A 19,568-nucleotide genomic window follows, 5' to 3' on the forward strand; every position below is an offset into this window, starting at 1 on the left:
GGGGAGTTTTATCATTCAATTTATCCATTTCCATATCTGTGTGAAATTTTTAGTATTTGCAAATATCGCTTTTAACGTATTTTTAAATCCTCATAAGGAAAACTCCCCCAACTTTCATTCATTTCTAATATCATTCCTTGGGTCTTTCATAAAAAATGACAACCAGAATGGCACATAATGCCCTAAAAGCACGTATGATAACTGTAATAAGAAAAATAAATCTAGCACAGACATGTATACTATAGTTCTTATTTACCCAAAACAGAATTTATACTCAACCAAAGAGTCATTATTTGGAGAATTAGGTAATGCTTATCAATAGATTGCTTATCAGTCTTACTTAAATGCTCTACTACTTCTACTTCTCAGAAAACCTTTAGGCAATACAAGTGAAGCACTCTAACTCAGGCAGACAAAAGCACAAGCACAGCCTTCTACTTCTCCATCAGTGTTGGCTCAAGGAAGTCAGACACAGCCCGTTCGAGAGGTCACAAGATTTGCATTTCATATGGCATTTGGATACCTAAGTTTGATAGGATTCCAAATGTTACTTTTCCTTCTCACTCTCCAAAGAAAACTTTCCTTAAATACTTACTAAATGCCAGGCACACTGCAAGATTTTTCTATATGTTAATGGAATCGATCATCAAAGAATCCCATGAAACCACTGTCAATGCCATTTTACAAGTTCAAGGAAATAAGTGACTCACTCAAGGTCACACAGCTTACAATTAGCGGAGCTAGTATTCAAACCCACATCTGACTCAACTCCACAACTTGAGAAATCAGTCTTCTCTATTTATTGTAACTGTCCTGAGAACTACCACTAGGTAATCTTTAGCCTTATTTAAGACTACATCTAGTAAGAACGGAAGGCCATTTTGACATAAATCAAATTCGTTACATTTGAAAAGCCATTTTCCTAATTTGTAAAGGCTCCGTTCCACCAACTTCAGTTATGAAGGTTGTGTGTGTGTGTGTGTGTGTGTGTGTGTGTGTGTGTGTGTGCGCGCGCGCGCGCACTTTTCAATGAAACTCAAAATAGTAAAACACCCTCAAAAAGAGTCAAACCTAGAAAAACAAACAGCAACTTTCTCTGTAATCCACAACCCATTTTGAAAACAATGGGGTATTTCCAAATGTTTTAAAGTATACTGCTGAATTATCTAAATAAATTAATGTTCTTTGAAAGCATCATGTAAGACATTTAGGACAGAACAACAAAGCACACATATTGACAGAAAAAAATATAAATTTACTGTCAAAGTTCCCAGTCCTTGGCAACATCAGCAAATAAGAAGAGCTGACGCATAATCTCTTAAGGCAGAAATGCCTGTCTGCTACTCTGTGGAAACAAGGTTAGATTCTTGAACTCACAGGTAACAATACTTATAGAGAATTCTTACTCTTGCCCATTCCTTTTTACTGCCATTTGTTCACTTAAATAGGTACTATCTGCAAGGTACTACAAAAAACACCAAAGACTTAATATTTTTTCAACTAATCTCATTAAAGCCGTGTCAATTGGAAGTGCATACCTGTCTAAGACCACCAGGTCCGTTGCAGTTTCAGCATTACTCTTAAGAATTTTCTCTAGTTTCTGAATCTTTTCTTCCAATTCCTCTGGATCACATTTCCCATTTAAAATGGAAGCAGTTAGTCCCAATATGCGAGGACATGCTGGACAATTTTCACAGAGCTAATGTAATGAAAGATACTGACAGTAAAGACTTCATTTTGCAAGGCCACAACAAGAGAGACATCACATATTAAAACATATCAAAATCACTCACAAATACTAAAAAAGAATTTGTTTGGTGGAAATGCCACTATACCAAGAACAACATAAAATTACTCATAGTATTACTGTAGTTTGTTTAAAAGATCTGTTTTTCAAAAAGGCTCAATTAGATACACTATGAAAATCATATAGAATTTACTATTATGATGTTAAAGTTTATTTTAGATTTAAATGAACATTAATTTAATATTCATTCATTCATACGCTGGAGCCAAACTCCCAATATTGATAATATTATTGCTTTTGAAATCTAAAAAGAAAAAAAAACTGCCTATACTAAATAGTTTAAAAAGAATTACTAAGACTTAGGTCTAAAACTTACCTTCATAATTTCTCGATAGGGGTGGTCTAGGATTGCAAGATGACACTCATCAAACACCAAAAGGTTAATGTCTGACAGTGATAAGTAACCATTTTTCAAAACATTCAAGGCGACATAGCAAGTCATAATAAGAACCTAAAATAAAATCAACATCAATAAACAAACATGGCATTCACTGCCTGGATATACTTACATAAAATCAGATCATAGAGCCATTGTATCATAGGTGAGAATTAAGGAATTCATTAGTCAAAATTAAAACTAATATACTAAATATATATAATTGTTTATATCAGTACTAAGAAGGAAATCAGGAAAACATGGGAAAAGAGTAGAGAAAAAATATCTTGATAATGGAAAGTATGTCTTGATGACAAATCCAAATTTACTTCAGGTTCTTAGATCCCCACAGCCATATTATGACTGATGAGATATGTCAATTTAGGCAAATCACAAAACAATTCACACTTTTTATTTTTTTTTCTGCTGAACTGACTTGGTTTTCTGCAAGAAAACCCAGACTAAATGTTATTTTTGTAGCCTATCATTATGTGGATATTTAAGTGCTTTATTAATGAGGACTTATCCCAATATGTGAAGCACACTAGTAGGCTGGGCTGTTTCAGTTCAGTGAGGAAGTGCCTCTTAATCACTGTGTATCCCCCAATGACTAATACACCAAAAGCCCCAGTACATGCTGGCTACATGGAAACATGTAAGTTAGAGGAGTCTCCAGCACACGCTGGCCACACGCAAACATTCAGTTAGAGGGAGTTTCTGTCAAAGCCCTAAACACCTCAAGCAACAAACTTCTCCAGTTTCAAGACATTTAACTCAAGAGTAAATTTTTTGAAAGCGCATTATCAGCAAGTTGGAAATAGGTCATAGGAATTTGTGTTTTTCAAGCAAGCAGATCATACTGAAAGCTATTTCTTTTCTACAAAGTTAAGAGCAATAAAAATTAGTAATTTATTAGTTTTGTTTGTTTGTTTGTTTTGAGACAGAGTCTCGCTGTCACCTGGGCTGGAGTGCATGGCGTGATCTCAGCTCACTGCAAACTCCACCTTCCAGGTTCAAGCAATTCTCCTGTCTCAGCCTCCTGAGTAGCTGGGACTACAGGTGCACACCACCACGCCCAGCTAATTTTTGTATTTTTAGTAGAGACGGGGTTTCACCATATTGCTTAGGCTCGTCTTGAACTCCTCATCTCTGGTGATCCGCCCACCTCAGCCTCCCAAAGTACTGGGATTACAGGTGGCAGCCACCGTGCCCAGCCTTTATTCGGTTTTAAGGTAAGACTTAAAGTAAGATAGAGTACATCAGGACTAGTTTCTAGGTTGATTAAGTACAGGAAATTAGTTTTCAAATCTAAATTAGACAACCAAGGCTACAGATAATCTTACAAACCAAGTCAAGAACTTGTAGGGATTTATAAAGTGAAATTTCTCTACAAGTCTTACCTGGTGCTTAGTAAACTCTTGGTTCCATCTCTCTTTTGTCCAAGATGCATTTACTTCTAGGTTTGAGTATTCCCCAACCTTGAGATCTGAATGAGTTCTGACAGCTGACACTTGTTGAGCAACCTGGTTTGCTAATTACAAATATAACACTCCATGTAAATACGAGAAATATTGTCTACTTGGCTCTCTGGACTACTAATGATTAACAGTCTACAGAAATCCTTATTATTATATTAGACCCAACCAACAATGTTTTTAATAGCCTCTTTAAAACCACAGTTCCAAGGTTATCCTCCAAAAAAATGGCACCTACTAGACTTGCCACTTCACTTTTTGTCACTTGCTTCAGAGAACCCTATACCACCTTTCTTCTTCACAGCTGACTTCCTCTAAGCCACCCTCCTGTTTTCTTCAATAAAACCAGATGGAAACAAGACAGTCTAACATGTATTTAAAGCATATCGTTATACTGAGACAATCTAAAAAAAAGAGCAGTCACATGAATATATTAGGACCCTACCAGCTTAGGTTCACATTTTATATTTTTTATTTTTATATATAATCCAAGCATATAAAAATTAGTATTTTAAACTCTTAACTGAATATCTAATTTCTAAGCAGCATGTAACTTTCTTTCTATTAATACAACTGACATAGCAAAATCGTAAGTACAAAAGTTAACTATCCATAATTAAGCACCTTTTGACATACTTGGTGAAGCTAAAACATCAAGAGCAAAAATAAATGTAACAACTTAGATTATGTTCTAATGTACATATGTTCCAACGTTTATGTTCCAAAAGCAATCCATTCAAACGAAATACAGAACCAGAACATTTAAGAGAAACACCAAAAAGACATAGGACAAAACAATTTCTGCCAGAAGAGATTAAATGAGTACATTATCTGTCAAACTTTCTTCAATAATTTAACTTAAGAAACACAAAGAAAATCTGTTTAAACATAAAATCCCATCCAATTTCCCCTGCACAACTTGATGAAATAATTTTTTATTACCAGAGTTGACCAAGAACACCGTCCTTTTTCCATTTCTGTTGAAGTCTCCCCTGATCTGATAGGACAGCTCTTTAGTGAGTAGTACTGCAATAAATGTCTTCCCTGAGCCAGTGTTTAAACAGACGATGGTATTATGATCCAGAGCTGCTTCGAGCAGTTCAACCTAGAAACATGGTGAAAAAAAAGTTATGCACTTCTTACCTAAGTACAAAATTTATAAAATTGGATTTTATTTTAAATCAGGAAATTTCACTATTCTCTAAAATCTTCCTCCAATAAATTTACGAAAAAAACCCCACAGTCTACATCTTTATACAAGAATAACTCAAGAGGAATAAAATGCCTGCTGCTATATATGCTGTATTGTGTAAATATGTGTTGAAATGGCATTTACCCTTTCTTTAAGCATTATTTTTGTATACACAGAATAATTCTCTAGAATAACATGAATAACTAAACTTAGAGTAATCGTGGTTCTGCCAGTTCATGGCTGGACATTTGCAAACTAATCTAGGTTTCTACCCAGCTCACTAGGACAGACACATCCAAGTGAATATTAAAGAACAGTGAGGTTTTCAGAGGGGGAAAAAAGAAACTTCACAAATACAACTATCAAATCCAATTACCCAGCAGATGTTAGAAAAGAAAAGGACTATTAAGAATAAAAGTATTTTGAATGAGAAAATTAATCAGAAGTGGGAGGCTTGAAAGGGTAAATGAGTTTTATATAAGTTGTGTCAACTATATGCTAATTTATTCCATTTTAGTGAAGAATGCTCCAGTATTAGTGTTCGCATTAGTACCTGATATTTTCTTGGCGTATAAATGTTATCATGAATTGCTTCTTGTTGCCATGGCAGTCCAAAGAAAGGACCCATTGGTGAGGAAGCAGGGGTCATGAGCTGCAGGCCTGCCATGCTGAGGGGTTGCAAAGCAGGGCTTTTCATTCATCCAGTGTTTCTTTCATTGCATTTTTGTTCTAGCACAGCTTACTACAAAAGGGAAAAAGAATACCATTACACAACCATGCAGGGTTAAAAACACAAGAAAGCACAGAAACAAGAGAAACATCAGAATATCATTCCTACGAGTCATTCAAATTCTTCCTATAATTGTTTTAACTTTTTCTTGATCTAAGAGGATCATTTTAGGAGTCAAGCATTCTGTACCTTACCCAGTGATTCTACATCTAGAAACTTGTCTTAAAGAATGAATCAGGCAACTGCACAAAGAGATGGACATGAATATTTGTTGTTGCATTATTACTTAAAAATAAGAAATAACTTTAAAATCTACTAGTAAAAAATAAGCTACATAAATTATGGTATGACTCTGTAATTGAATACTTTGAATCCATTAAAATTATAACACATATCTATATTTCCTGACATAGAACAATGTCCATTATAAACCTTTAAAATATGTAAAGTATGATGCCTTGTTAAATACATGTACATATATAAAATATGTAAATATATAAATATATTTTGAACATTTTTGTATATTCTATGACGTTATTGATAAAATGATAATGTATGGAAGGCACTTAGCACGTGCCTGCACGAGGAAAGATTTAGACACCTGCTAAATTGTCACTTTATCAATAGCCCATGAACACAGAAGGCCTTTTTCTCAATTGACAACCTATTATAAATGAACAACTGACCAACTATTTAAATATATATCTTTAAAATTATACATATCCTAGATAAATTAAAACAAATGACACCACTCTGTGAAATAAAATTTTTTTCATGGTATCTAAGCATTTTCTATATTTCATATAGTTTTTCCCACAGATAAATTTGACTATGTAAAATGATAAAAACTGAATCTTTAAAATTCCTAACCTTCAAACAGAGGGTCAGGGATTCAAATATCTGTGTGAAAGCCTACCACTGGCTTTACTGTCAGCAGGAATTCCTCGCCCCACAGAAGGAAATTTCCTCTCTTGCACTGCTTTGGAGTGTTCATTGCTATTACTCTATGAAACTGGAAGAGAGAATTCAGTTCTTTGTTACTTAACAACCAAAACTTTTGAATCTCCGGACGTGTTAAGTAGAACACACAACTTAAGTTGTTGCAACTATTTCAACAAGAAGTCTCAAGTGTGGGGTCTCTTATACAGAAGCACAATACTGAATTCTAATTTGAGAAATTAGTTCTGTTGACAAGAATTCAACATTCAGCGACCATAAAGTATTATCTCAAGTAAGCAGTGCAGGGGCACCCCACTGCAGGAGCTGAGAGCCCAGTAAGACAGCACATCTGTGGGCCTAACAGCACAATCATGCTCATCATCTTTCCAGAAGGGAACAAGCAAAGCACCACAGAGTACTTTATGAGATAATATTAACCCATAATTTCCCTGGATCAAAGAGAACTATGTTCTTCATGAAAAATAATCTGCTAAATCTCTGCTGAATCAAAGCCCCAAGAGCCATTTCTTTCACCCTAGTACCCAAGCCTAGTACCCACTTTCCCAAATTCAGCAAGAACTCAGGACTTGCAGGCTCATCAGTTAAACTTTTTTCTTAATACAACTGCCAAGAACCCTATATGGAAGTCTATTTTACAAAAATGTCTGAGATCAAGAGGCCACTCTGAAGGCCCAAGGCTAAGACCTGCGGGTCCCATCACTGACCTTCCCACCTGGAATCCACTCTCGTGATACCTCTACAATTCTCCTTCATGACTACAGACTGCATACTGTCTAGGACTTTAAACCTGACCCTTCACTTTCACCCAACCCAAATGCTAATCCTAGACTTATTAAAGACACAGTAAAAGGTACCAAGAAACAAGTCTAAGTCCTGATGGTGGATGAAAATATAAAACAAAGGAGAAAAGAGGGCCGTGATGTAAATACCCAACACATCTTCTCCTACTTCCAGAAACCAGGTATGTCCAGGAACCGGCAGCACTCCCTCCTCCCTACAACTGTCACCATTTCTTCTCATATAGATAACATTAGTAATAACAATAAATAACTGTAGAAAAATAGTCTAAAAATAAATTAGGAATGTTTTATGTTTTAAAGCTGGGGAGGGTATTCTTCAAAAACATCAATGCCATAAAATACAAAGAAAAACTACGAAAATGTTCCAGATTAACAAGACTATATGGATACACATGGACATAAAGATGGAAATAACAGACAGCGGGAACTCCAAAGGGAGGAAGGTGATAAAGGGGCACACGGCTGAAAAACTATCCATTGGGTACAATGTTCACTATTTGGGTAACGTGTACACTAGAAGTCCAATTCCTACCAGTATGCAATATACCCGTGTAATAAAAAAACACACACATACCCTCTGAATCTAAAAGACAAAGAGACTATAAAGAAACATGACAACTACATGTAATACCTGAACTTAGACTGGATCCTATCTGAAGGAGAAAAACGCCAGAAATGGAAAACGGAAAATATTGGAGGTATACTGTTGTGATGTTTTGACACACATATATGCAGTAAACTATAGTCAAGCTAACTAACATATCCATCTCTTCACATAGCTACAATTTTTTGGTGTAGTGAGAATTATTCAGATCTATTCTCTCAGCAAATTCAAGTATTCCATACACTGTTATCCACTATGGATCCCATGCTGTATGCTGGATCTCTAGAACTTACTCATTCCATGTAACTGAAACTCTGTACCCTTTCACCAACATCTACCCATTTTCCCCATATTCTACCTCTTCTCTTTTACTCTGTAAGAATTCTACTTTTGTCAATTCCCATGTGACATCATGCAGTATCTGGTTTTCTGTGCCTGGCTTATTATCCTTAGTATTATGTCCTCCAGGTTCATCTGCATTATTGCAGATGGCAGGATTTCCTTCTTTTTAGCGCTGAATAATATTCCTCCATGTGTGTTTGTATATTCCAATTTCTTTACCCATTCATCTGTGGATGGACACTTATATTGTTTCAATATTTTGGCTATTATGAATAATGTTGCAAAGAACATAAATAGTGATCTCATTCATAAAGGACATTATTGAATCCATTTTTAAAATGAGGTAACAGCAATGTTAAAATTCCCTGAAGTTGATATAACTCACTGTGGCTATGTAAGACAATACCCTTATTGTTAGGAAACATACACTGAAGTACTTAGGGGTAAAGACCTATGATACATGTAACTTATTCTCAAATGGTACAGAAAAGAATCTACATGTAGATACACAGACACGCGCGCACACACACACACAGAGCTGATAAAGCAAGGAGGTAAAATGGGTACAGTACATATTTTTGTCCTATTCTTCCAATATAAATCTTTTTCATTTTCTGCTCAAATATAAATAAATACTTCATTCCTTTATGTATTCAAAAGCACAAGGACAGGTGATTAGAGGAAATACTCCATTTCCTCTACAGGTAATAGCCATGCTCAACTCTGCTTGGTCTCAATCAAACAGTGGCTCACTGAAGTCTTCAAGGATCCAGTTTCTTTTTTTCTTTTTTTTTTTTTCACCAAGACTGAGACTCACTCATCACTCAGGCTGAGTACAGAGGTGCAACGATGGTTCACTGCAGCTTCAACCTCACAAGTAGCTGGGACCACAGGTGTGCATCACCACAACTGGCTAATTTTTTAATTTTTTGTAGAGACAGGGTCTCACTATGCTGCCTAGTCTCTAGTTTCTTATTTTCTGCCATCTGCCAGTCACCCAAACCTAAGCTGATGGGCACACAACTTACTCTTGGCCAGAGGAATTGGTTCATGCTCATCCAACAGCAAAAAATTTAGAACTTTCATTTGATAGTTGAAGAGAAGCAGTTGTCTTTCTTTCCCTCTAAATATGACTCATGAAATTATTAGCCCCATTTGCTGCTGCAATTACACTACGCAGACCCATGAAAACACCCAGCCTTAGGATGAAACCAGTACTGCAGACGGCAAAAATAAAGAACCTGGGTCACTGATGACATCAATAAACTGCTGGATCAACCAATCTCAAAGCCCAGCCTAACAAGGGACTTTCCAATTAACTGAGCCAACAAATTCCTTAACTGTCCAAGCTAGCTTGAGTTGAATATTCTGGGATAAAAGCAAACCAAATGACACTCTCTAAATCACTATTATCACTTCCTATAAAAGGTATAGGTAGAAAAGAGAAGAGGAAAGCAAAGAACAGATATGAACAGAAAGAAAAAAAAGGAAAGAAGGGAAAGAAGAAGGAAGGAAGGAAAAAGGGAAAGGAAGGGAAAGGAGAAAAGGAAAGAAAAGGGAAAGAGGAAGGGGAAGGGGAAAGGAAAGTGGAAGAAGGTGAAGGGAAAGGGGAAAGAAAAAGGAAAATGGGAAGGGGAAGGGAAAGGGAAAAGAAAAAGAAAAAGGGGAAGGAAATGGGGAAGGGGAAGGAAAAAGGGGAAGCAGAAAGCTAAAGAAAAAGGGGAAGAGAATGGGGATGGGGAAGGAAAGGGGGAAGGAAAGGGGAAAGGGAAAGAAGCAGCAGAAGGGAATGTGGATGGGGAAGGAAAAGGGGAAGGAAAGGGGAAAGGGAAAGAAAAAGGGGAAGGGAATGGAGAAGGGGAAGGAAAAGGGGAAGGGAAAGGGAAGGAAAAGGGAAAGGGAAAAAGTCAGGGACCAAAGCAGAAAGCCATCAGGCCACAAATATTGAGATAATGAACAAGTACTGCAGCCAGATCCCAAGCAAGGTCAAAAGCTTTGTTTGTAAGGTAAAAGTCAAGGGTCTTTAGACACCAAGAAACCAGGGATGAGCTCTACCAAGAAGCTTCTAAGACTTCGAAAATTTTCACCTTACTTGTCCTTAGGAGTATTTTTTTCACTTTCTGCTATCAGTAAATTATTTTTGAAACTGCAAAGCTGCTTGTTTCAGAAACAAATTGAGGAAAAATCTGAACAGTTCTCCCTCTGCACAAGAGAGCGAGGGAGGTAGAGAGCGCTTCCCTGGCCTGCCTGTTTCCTCCTTCGCTTTCATAAAACCACAAAGGAGAAAACAGGCAGGGCAGGGAAGCTGGCCCAAGACCAACAAATTCTATCTGGAAAATAAGCCCTGGACCTCCAAGGTTCCTCATGCCTGGTTTCACCTCAAGACACCAACTTCACTCAAGTATGTCAATCCTATTTCTACAAACCAGCAGGTAAAGAGCTTGGCAAAGGAGAAGCTGCAAATTCACTCAGTGTCCAGGCTCTGTTCCTGGCATTTCAAAAGACAGAGATTTTTTTTTTCTTAGCAAACACAACATTTCTCATAAATGCCCCACCCCACCCCACAACTTTCACAGGGTTTAGAAAAAATGATAGGTAGCTGGTTTCTAAGAATCAATCTGAGAATAAAAGTGAAAAAAAATCAGAGAAATGAAAGGTATACATTTATCATTATTTAGACTCTAAGTAAAGAGAAAATAGATACCTTACATGGTAAAAATAAATATCAAACAATAAAGAAATACAGAAATAACATCTGCAACCAAAAATATCTGAAAAGAGTAAGGTTTCTATCAGTTTTCACAAAAAACCATGTGTAAGAAAATAATACAAACTATTGGAAGGGAATTCATTAAAAAGTTGATATTTAAAAACGAAATTAAGCAAAGCACTACTCTCTGTGATATCTAGTCCCAAATGCACTCTGAAAAGTGCCGTCCCCTACTCATGACTGCCTGACCTCTGCCACCTGTAACCTTACGTTCAGATTGTTGACCGGGCTTAGAATGCTATCCTACTGCTGCCTCACCACCATTCACCAGCAACTTCCACAACAGAAGAGTAATCCCTGTTGGCTGAAAGCCTACAGCATATTATGCATCCTCCCTGACTGACCAACTGTAAGTGTTTAATCCTGTATTTCAATCCTATGTGCTCAATCCAAGTGATCCTAGCAGTTACATTACAGAGGCTTGGGGTATAGTCTTAATCCATAAAATGTACTTCTGTAATTTTATATGAATTCTTATTTAGATAATTTCTCTTAACTCTTTTCTCACTAAAATATAACCAATTAGACTAGAATTTCCTTGGATACAGGAGTTGCATATCTTACCCTTACCTGTATTACCCACTGTACAGAACCACATCCAGGACATGGTAAACAAAACTGCAGGTTGTTAGAATGAAAACAATGTCCACCTGAGTGACACTAAAACCTCAAACAGCTTCTATTTGCCTTTCATAATTTCTATCACAGATTTTTACATCTATTCACAGACACACATACACAACATACACATTATTCTTTTACTGGAGCACAGCTCCATAAGAACAAGACATGAGTCTTATTCTTTGCACCTCTTAAATTTCCTGCTACAATATTTTGTATATACATTTAAGTAAATATTTGACAAACTGAATTAGAGACTCATGAATGTCCACAAAACAATATACAGAACAAAATCAAGATATATTTCTATTCGGTTTGGAAACACACATCTATCCCACTCCGACCAGCCCTGAGAGATGAGTGCAGGAGAGAGGATGTACAAGGACATAAAGAACAACAATTTAACCCTTCCAATTACATTTTCCATAAGGTTACAATGTTTAAATTAATTTTCATTCATTTAGTGGACAATAACTGGCCCCAGTAACGCCCTTTCTATTTAGGGAAAACAAATCCAAGACTAAAAAATCCAATAGGTAATCTGTAATATAAAAACAGGAAAACCTATCATGTTGCCAATTTTTACTTTCTTGGCATGTTTAAACAGATTTTTTAAACTTGGCCTTAATGAAAAGATCTGAATCCCTGCTGGCAGGTAAAGGTTCTAGTTTCACAGATAAACTGGCTACCATTAACTGCTTTCGCAGAGCCAAAATAACTCCACATGACTGTTTTTCAACTACAAATTTTAAATTTCTGGTCAAATAACTTACCCTCATGAAACTAATGAGGTTGTTTCACAGTTTCCACATATTATGCACTTAGAAATACAGTCATGCACCCAATAACAATGTTTTAGAGACTGACCCCATATAAGACTGTGGTCCCACAAAATTATGATACTGTATTTTTACTGTACCTTTTCTATGCTTAGGTATGTTTAGATATACAAATACCACTGTGTTACAATTGCCTACAGTACTCAATATAGTAACACGTTGTATAGGTTAGCAGCCTAGGAAAAACAGGTCATACCATATAGCCTAGGTGTATAATGGCTATACTGTAGGTTTATGTTAATTAAGTACACTCTATGATGTTCACACAATGACAAAATCACCTAACAATGCATTTCTCAGAAGATATCCAGTCATTAAGCAATACATGACTGTAACTTAGCAAAAGACAAGAAAGACAAGAATAAACTCTCTCCCTCTTTCCACATGATGAATCACAGATTTACCGTTTTAATGTTTGAGATCTCTGTGTTGCTGTTGTCTGAACTGCATTTTGACATTGTGATAGCAGTTTATTGGAAAATCACAGCATGCCCAAGCTTCTGCTCTAAAAATAAATGCAAAAATAGCCAAGTTTAAGATTTCTGTAAACTGAACAGAAACACATCTACAAGACAGCCCTATTGATATGAAGAGTTGAATAAAAGGCCATTATTTTGAATTAAATTTTAAACAAAAGGCATTTAGATTATTTTAGGATACCAAGGCTTACCCTAAAACAAAGAACAAGAGAATAAGCTACAATAGCATGCCTAATTCCCAGAGATCTGGGAGAAATACAAAGCTAGAGCAAAGTTCAAAAAAAGATTTCATAAATAAAGTCTAAAGATAGTACTTTATAGAAAAATGAAAAAAATTAGCTGCTATTTCCTAAATTCACATATACAAAAGAAATAAAGAAGGTCACCAGAAGAGGACTTGGCTGAGAAATCCAAATAACCCAGTAGTAACTCTTTAACACAGGTATGAAATTCATCAGCAATTCCAATTTCCCAAAATGAGATTAAAAATATAAACTCGAAGAGCAGTTACATCTACACTATACATTTTTATAGAATTCATTTATGAATAAAAAAATTCAAGAACACTGTTAAGAATGCTAATGTTGGGCAGAAATTTAAATTTGGGGTGGCTCTCTAAAAGACATAAATCGAAAACTAGAAAGCATAAAATGTAGATATAAAAAGTTTAATTTGATCAACAAATACTGATTTTGTTAGATTTGACACCAGACTTGGTTTGCTCTCAGGTCTGAGCCTTCTGCAATGCCTCCACTACCATAAGCTCAGGAAAAACAAATCGGCAGTGGCCTCTTTTTACTACTTCCAGTCCTCTAAAAGACATTCTCATGGAGGTTAAATTTCTCATTTCATACACAAATTTGTTTTGCTAAGAAGTCAACAAAGCCCACTGGGGCAACCTTATCACTACTTTAGCATATACATATTTACCTCAAAATGCTGATTCTAAGTTCTTTCAGAGTTTCCAAGTCTGTATTAATTCATACCCTAGGTAACCTAAAAACAATCAAGAGAGAAATTTTAGAAGAGACAACTCATTTTTTAAAACCAACTTTAAGAAATGTTCTACTTTTTAAGATCCCTCATAAAATTCTTTATCTATTGGGCAATAAGACAATGCATGTCTAAAAGAACTGCCCTTTAAAATTGGGATATTATGTTCTAATACAGACAGGAAAAAAAACTTGTTAGTACAATTCAATTAGACAGAAGAGAGAACTCTTGGCATTAAATTACCTTTTCCCTCAGTAATACTTGGCTTTAAAAATACTTAAACACTATGATAAATCAGTATCATGCTGTATATGAGTGTATCTTCCTACCTCCCAATATGGCAGTGCTTGTGTTTTCATTTTTCTTCTTCTATTTTGTAGAGCTAGGTATCCCATGTTTCCCAGGTTGGTCTCAAACTCCTGGGCTCAAGTGATCCTCCCACCTCGGCCTCCCAAAGTGCTGTAGTACCGTAAGATTACCCAAATACCACTGTGTTACAACTGCCTACAGTACTCAATACAGTAACATGCTGTACTGAACACTGCAGATTACAGGTGTGAGCCACTGCAACCAGCCAAGGTTCTATTTTCTAAGGCTACCTCAGACTTCATTTAATTTTTAATTTCATTCTATACCGCCACCTAGCAGGATGCAAACACCATGCACACCAACATGTCCTCCTGTGTCACCCTCTAGAGATGATTTCCAATTCAGACTCACCTCATTCCTAGAAATGCCATAATCAAATTACTAAGTTGATAATCCTTTAAAATTCAATGTAACTCAACTATTACAAAATTATTGCTAAGTTATTCAAGTTATTTCCATTGACAATTCCATACATACATTAGAAAGGTAGAATGTCAAGTACAATAACAACTTATTTTATACTGCTAATTCAAAGGAAAGGGAGGAGGTCCCTTTCCCCTTTTCTTTTCCAGAATTTATTTCTCCCTCCCTTTCAATGTATATGCATTTAAGTCTCCAGTCTTTTAACTTGGCTGTTTCCTAAGGACCTGAAAGCCATCTCTGAAATGTAATCACCAAGGGAAATAACACTCAATCTCCTGGTTTCCTAGGAGGAGATGGGCCTAATTTGTCACCTGACTCCAAAGTGTAAAACCTACCTCTAGTAATAAAAATGTGAAAAAAATTAGCAATTTTATCTTGAAAATATGGATATAATGGATTGCAACCATTTAGTTATATAAAACAGCAAGATTTCTTTCTGTCTTTGCCATCCCTTTAGTGACTGCCTGTGATGTGCACAGCAGTCTGATTTAATGTTCATTCGATAATAACATTATTTTCTTTCTTTTCTACCTTTGTGGAGCAATTTTCTGGGTTGGGAGATTTCGGTTTTAATTGTATTTCCCTAACATTAGCATTTTAATTTTTTTATTTTTTATTTTATTTTTATTTATTTATTTACTCATTTTTTTTTGAGATAGAGTCTCACTCTGTCGCCCAGGCTGGAGTGCAGTGGTGCAATCTCTGCTCACTGCAAGCTCCACCTCCCGGGTTCACACCATTCTCCTGCCTCAGCCTCGCAAGTAGCTGGGACTTAAGAGGCGTCCGCCACCTCGCCCAGCTAATTTTTTGTATTTTTAGTAGAGACGGGGTTTCACCATGTTAGCCAGGATGGTCTCGATCTCCTGACCTTGCAATCTGCATGCCTCGGCCTCACAAAGTGCTGGGATTACAGGCGTCAGTCACCATGCCTGGCCAGCTTTTTTATTTTTTAAATATAGCCTAGTTCTCAAATAGTATTCATACCAAATAATAAAATTCCCTTTCTTAGAACTTAAATACTGGAGAAGCCCTAAAATATGTTGTCCAACTACCTGGAGGAGTTTTTAAAAATGAAAATGAAAGTGGGCAAACAGCCACACTGAAAATGAATTCACACATAGAATCCAAGTTGTCTGAAAACAACTCCTACCTGCTTCCCTTTTCTAAGTTGCAGAAGAGAAAAAGTCTCAGATGTTTTTAGCTAACTTAATGAGCAAATTGATGCTCTTGCCTCTTAATACTAATATACACATTTATATTTGTATATATACTTACGTATACATATAAACATGTATTCAATGTACATATTTGTCGCAAAACACTGATTCTGAGTTTTCAGTGACATCTATACACTATCACTCCGTTCTCATGTATACCCACCTATGCAGGAGGCACTGAGTAAGGCAACTGGGGATACAGGAAGCAGCCTCTTTTTTTTTTTTCCTTTGTACGTATCTTTCTTTTAAAAATTATCTTAATGCCAGCAAGCAGTTCAGTGTCAGAATACCAAGGTTTAAATCCAGACTCCACTACCTTGCTAACATTGTTTCCTTGCCTGTAAAACAGAAACACCTGACTATTACGAGGATTACACAATATCTTAAACTAGGTAGAGAGAAAATAAAATGCTTGCAACATACAAAATCCATAGTACCTCTACCTAGAATCCATTTTTTAAAGCATAATTATTAAACTCTCAAAATTTTATGAAACTCTTAAAGAAAACCTAAAGTGTTTCATTAACCCTAAGATTTGGCATAGAAAATGCATTCTCATATAATGCATAGAAGATTTTATACAGAATTTATAGCCAGATTAACCTGAAAAACCACAAACTCCTGAATAGGGGGGATCAGGAGATGCTACCCCCAACTATGCCACTTTGGTATATTGATTATTTTGAGCTGAAGGCAATTAAGAACCAACAGATTCAGGAAAAGTTCTACACCTTCCCTCTTTCTACTTAAAAGTAAGGCATAAACTCCCCCTTCTTCTACACCAGGAAGAAAACAAGAACAATCGTCACCACAGCACAGAGAGATGGCACCAAGATGAATGTGCATAAACAAACCTTAATAAATAACCCTTTTCGACCACTGGTTTCCTCCGTACACCGTCTAATCACCTTCCCCCAGTTTACCAACCCTAGAAATCTAAACTTCCCCTCCTTTGTCCTTTCACCATTTATCACTCTTTGTTAAGACGGTACATGAGCCTCTAAATCTAAGTGTTTCTTTGGGATTTTACTTCTTTTCTTTGAGCCCCTGTGCACACAAAAATCTTAACATCAATACAAGCTATAGACCTCTTCTCCTGTTAATGTCTTTTGTTAGTTTAATTCACAGATCCCAGCAATAGAGCCTAAGTGGGTGGAGGAAAAGTTTTCCTCCCCTACATTCCAAACAAGCTAGCCATTATGAATTTATATTAAGATGAAAATCAACACAATTAAATCACAAAATATGGTATATAACGTAAAGTAAATTTAAACATTTTGTATTCACTAGTTCTCTTGAAAAACAAAAAAGATACTGTGTGCTATTTACTGGGCGGACAGACATCACTGAAAACATTATTTCACTGAATTGTTTCTCCGGCAATAAAATGTTCCACAGAGAAACAAGAAATAGTAACAATCATGGAGGTTTTGAAAATATAAAAAAGAAATCAAAAGAAAATATCCAACATATCCGCAGTATATAAAACAAGTATTTCAAGGCTTTATCAACTACTATTTAGTGAATATAGACTATGAAAAGATTAAGGTCAAACCAAGGATTAAGAGAATAAAGAGAAAAAAATGAATAATAATTTCAAGAATTTAAACACTGGTATCTTTACATATTTAAATACAAAACACAGAGAATTATTTATATTTTTACTTTTAATTATCATTTGTCTTTTTAAAAAGTAATTTTTTAGTTTACCCTAACACTATGAGTATGAACTTTACATTTGTCATTCTTAAAATTCGCTGCACATTAACCTAGTCATTACCACATACAAAAAAAAACTTCATATAGAAATGCTCCCTTCATCATTACCATTTATAAGAGCTAAGAAACACTCCCCACCACCAATCTATGTATCTAACAATGAATGAGGGAATGGTTTGGTAAACCCTGGTTCATCTTACATGGTGAAATTCAATTCAGCCATTTAAAATGGTACGTTTATAATGAACAAAAATGCTTACGGTGAGAGCAGCAGCAGGCAGACAAATGCCTAGGCAGACAGTGGTGGGTCCCCGGTGAACTCCCACCTTCAAATCAAAGACAGTTTAAAGCCTGAAGGTCAAGACACACAATATTTTTTGTTTGTTTTTCAAGAGAACTACAAGTCTCAGATAAATCCAGAGACCGGATTGAGAACCTGTCTTCCCATTTGGCACACTTTCCTCTGACTGATCCTCACCCTTCACCTATCTTACATAGACCTACATTTCCCTAATTGGTTTTTTTACACTGTCATGCCCACCTTCAAGTGGTGCATTTAACTTTTTTTTGCATACTTACAAACCAATCAGCACGCACTCCCCTATTCTGAGACTGTAAAAGCCCAGGACCCAGCCACACTGGGGGAGAAACTACACAACTTCGGGTGGAGAACAACCCCCACATCCCCTTCCTGCTGAGAACTGTTTCATTGCTCAATAAAATTTATGTCTGCCTTCTTCACCCTTCAGTTGTCAGCATATCCTCATTCTTCCTGGATGCAGGACAAGAACTCAGGAACCGCCGAACGTGGGTATGAGCTGTAACACAGGTAGGCTGGGGCATGACTGGCCTAGCCACTAGCTGAGCCAGGGCGCAAGCCAGGTGTGGCCCAGGCAGGCCAAGTGGGAGGGTAGCGTGGCCAAGCAAGGCCCGGACGGGGGTGTCACCAGCCAAAGGTCTCTGGCTGGTAAAGTGACTGAGAAAAATCCTGTGTCAATGGCTTTAAATGAAAAAGCAGAACATTTTTATTTACAGTAAGACTATGATTATGTCTTAGTTAAAAACTAAAGGAAAGGAAAAAGGGAGGGAGTGAGGGAGGATAAGAAAGAAAAGGAAGACAGGAAGGAGAGGCGAGAGAAAGTTAGTTTACCCAAAAATTAATGATGAATTACTTGGATGAGTAATTTATTTTTTCCTTTAAACTTTTCAGCATTTTAAATTTCCTACAATTTGAACATGCAGAATTGGGAATTGGAAAACAAACTTTCAAACTGTGGATGACTTGTGTGATGATAAGCTAGAGATATACAATTCTGTTTTAGGTAATGAAAACATCCTCCCAGCCGTGTGCAGTGGTTCACACCCAGAAACCCAGCACTTTGGGAGGCCAAGGTGGGCAAATAACTTGAGCCCAGGAATTCTGAGACCAGCCTGGGAAACATAGCAAAACCCCATCTCTACTAAAAATATAAAAATTAGCCAGGTGTGGTGGTGTCTGCCTGTAGTCTCAACTACTCAGGAGGCTGAGGTGGGGGAATCGCCTGAGCCGGGGAGGCTGCAGTGAGCCATGATCACACCACTGCACTCCAGAGTAAGACCCTGTCTCAAGAATGAATGAATGAATGAATGAATGAAGTAAAAACCTCCCCCGTTAAGGCACAAAATGTGGTAACATTTACCTGAGTATCTCAGTGGGAAAAAACACACACCAACTGTTTTTCCTCTGTTCTCACACAACACATAAAATTTCTGTGACCATATGTGTGGGGTTTCTCCCCAACAACAAGCAAGCAATCAATTCTGCAGCAGACACCAGCTGGGTGTCTTCTACTGATAATTGAATTCCAACATT

At 36.6% G+C, this 19,568-nt stretch overlaps 1 protein-coding gene across 6 annotated transcripts in view; it reads right to left on the reverse strand.

Annotated features, from left to right (window-relative positions):
- Positions 1-19,568, reverse strand: part of DICER1 (dicer 1, ribonuclease III) — a 71,468-nt gene that overhangs the window by 41,772 nt on the left and 10,128 nt on the right. For 2 of the 6 annotated variants that reach the window (XM_065549323.1, XM_065549320.1), the window contains exons 2-8: positions 13,926-13,991; positions 12,921-13,021; positions 5,404-5,592; positions 4,601-4,763; positions 3,584-3,714; positions 2,124-2,258; positions 1,539-1,699 (exon numbers count right to left, since the gene is read on the reverse strand). In XM_065549323.1, coding sequence (XP_065405395.1) covers positions 1,539-1,699; positions 2,124-2,258; positions 3,584-3,714; positions 4,601-4,763; positions 5,404-5,547 — 734 coding nt within the window. In that variant the 5' untranslated portion in view covers positions 5,548-5,592; positions 12,921-13,021; positions 13,926-13,991. Of the gene's footprint in view, positions 1-1,538; positions 1,700-2,123; positions 2,259-3,583; positions 3,715-4,600; positions 4,764-5,403; positions 5,593-6,450; positions 6,593-12,920; positions 13,022-13,925; positions 13,992-16,160; positions 16,336-19,568 lie in introns of all 6 variants that reach the window. The other 4 variants (XM_065549322.1, XM_065549321.1, XM_065549325.1 and 1 more) reach the window with 4 other exon arrangements.

This window comes from Macaca fascicularis, chromosome 7 (assembly GCF_037993035.2).
Source record: "Macaca fascicularis isolate 582-1 chromosome 7, T2T-MFA8v1.1".
NCBI classification, from domain to species: domain Eukaryota; kingdom Metazoa; phylum Chordata; class Mammalia; order Primates; family Cercopithecidae; genus Macaca; species Macaca fascicularis.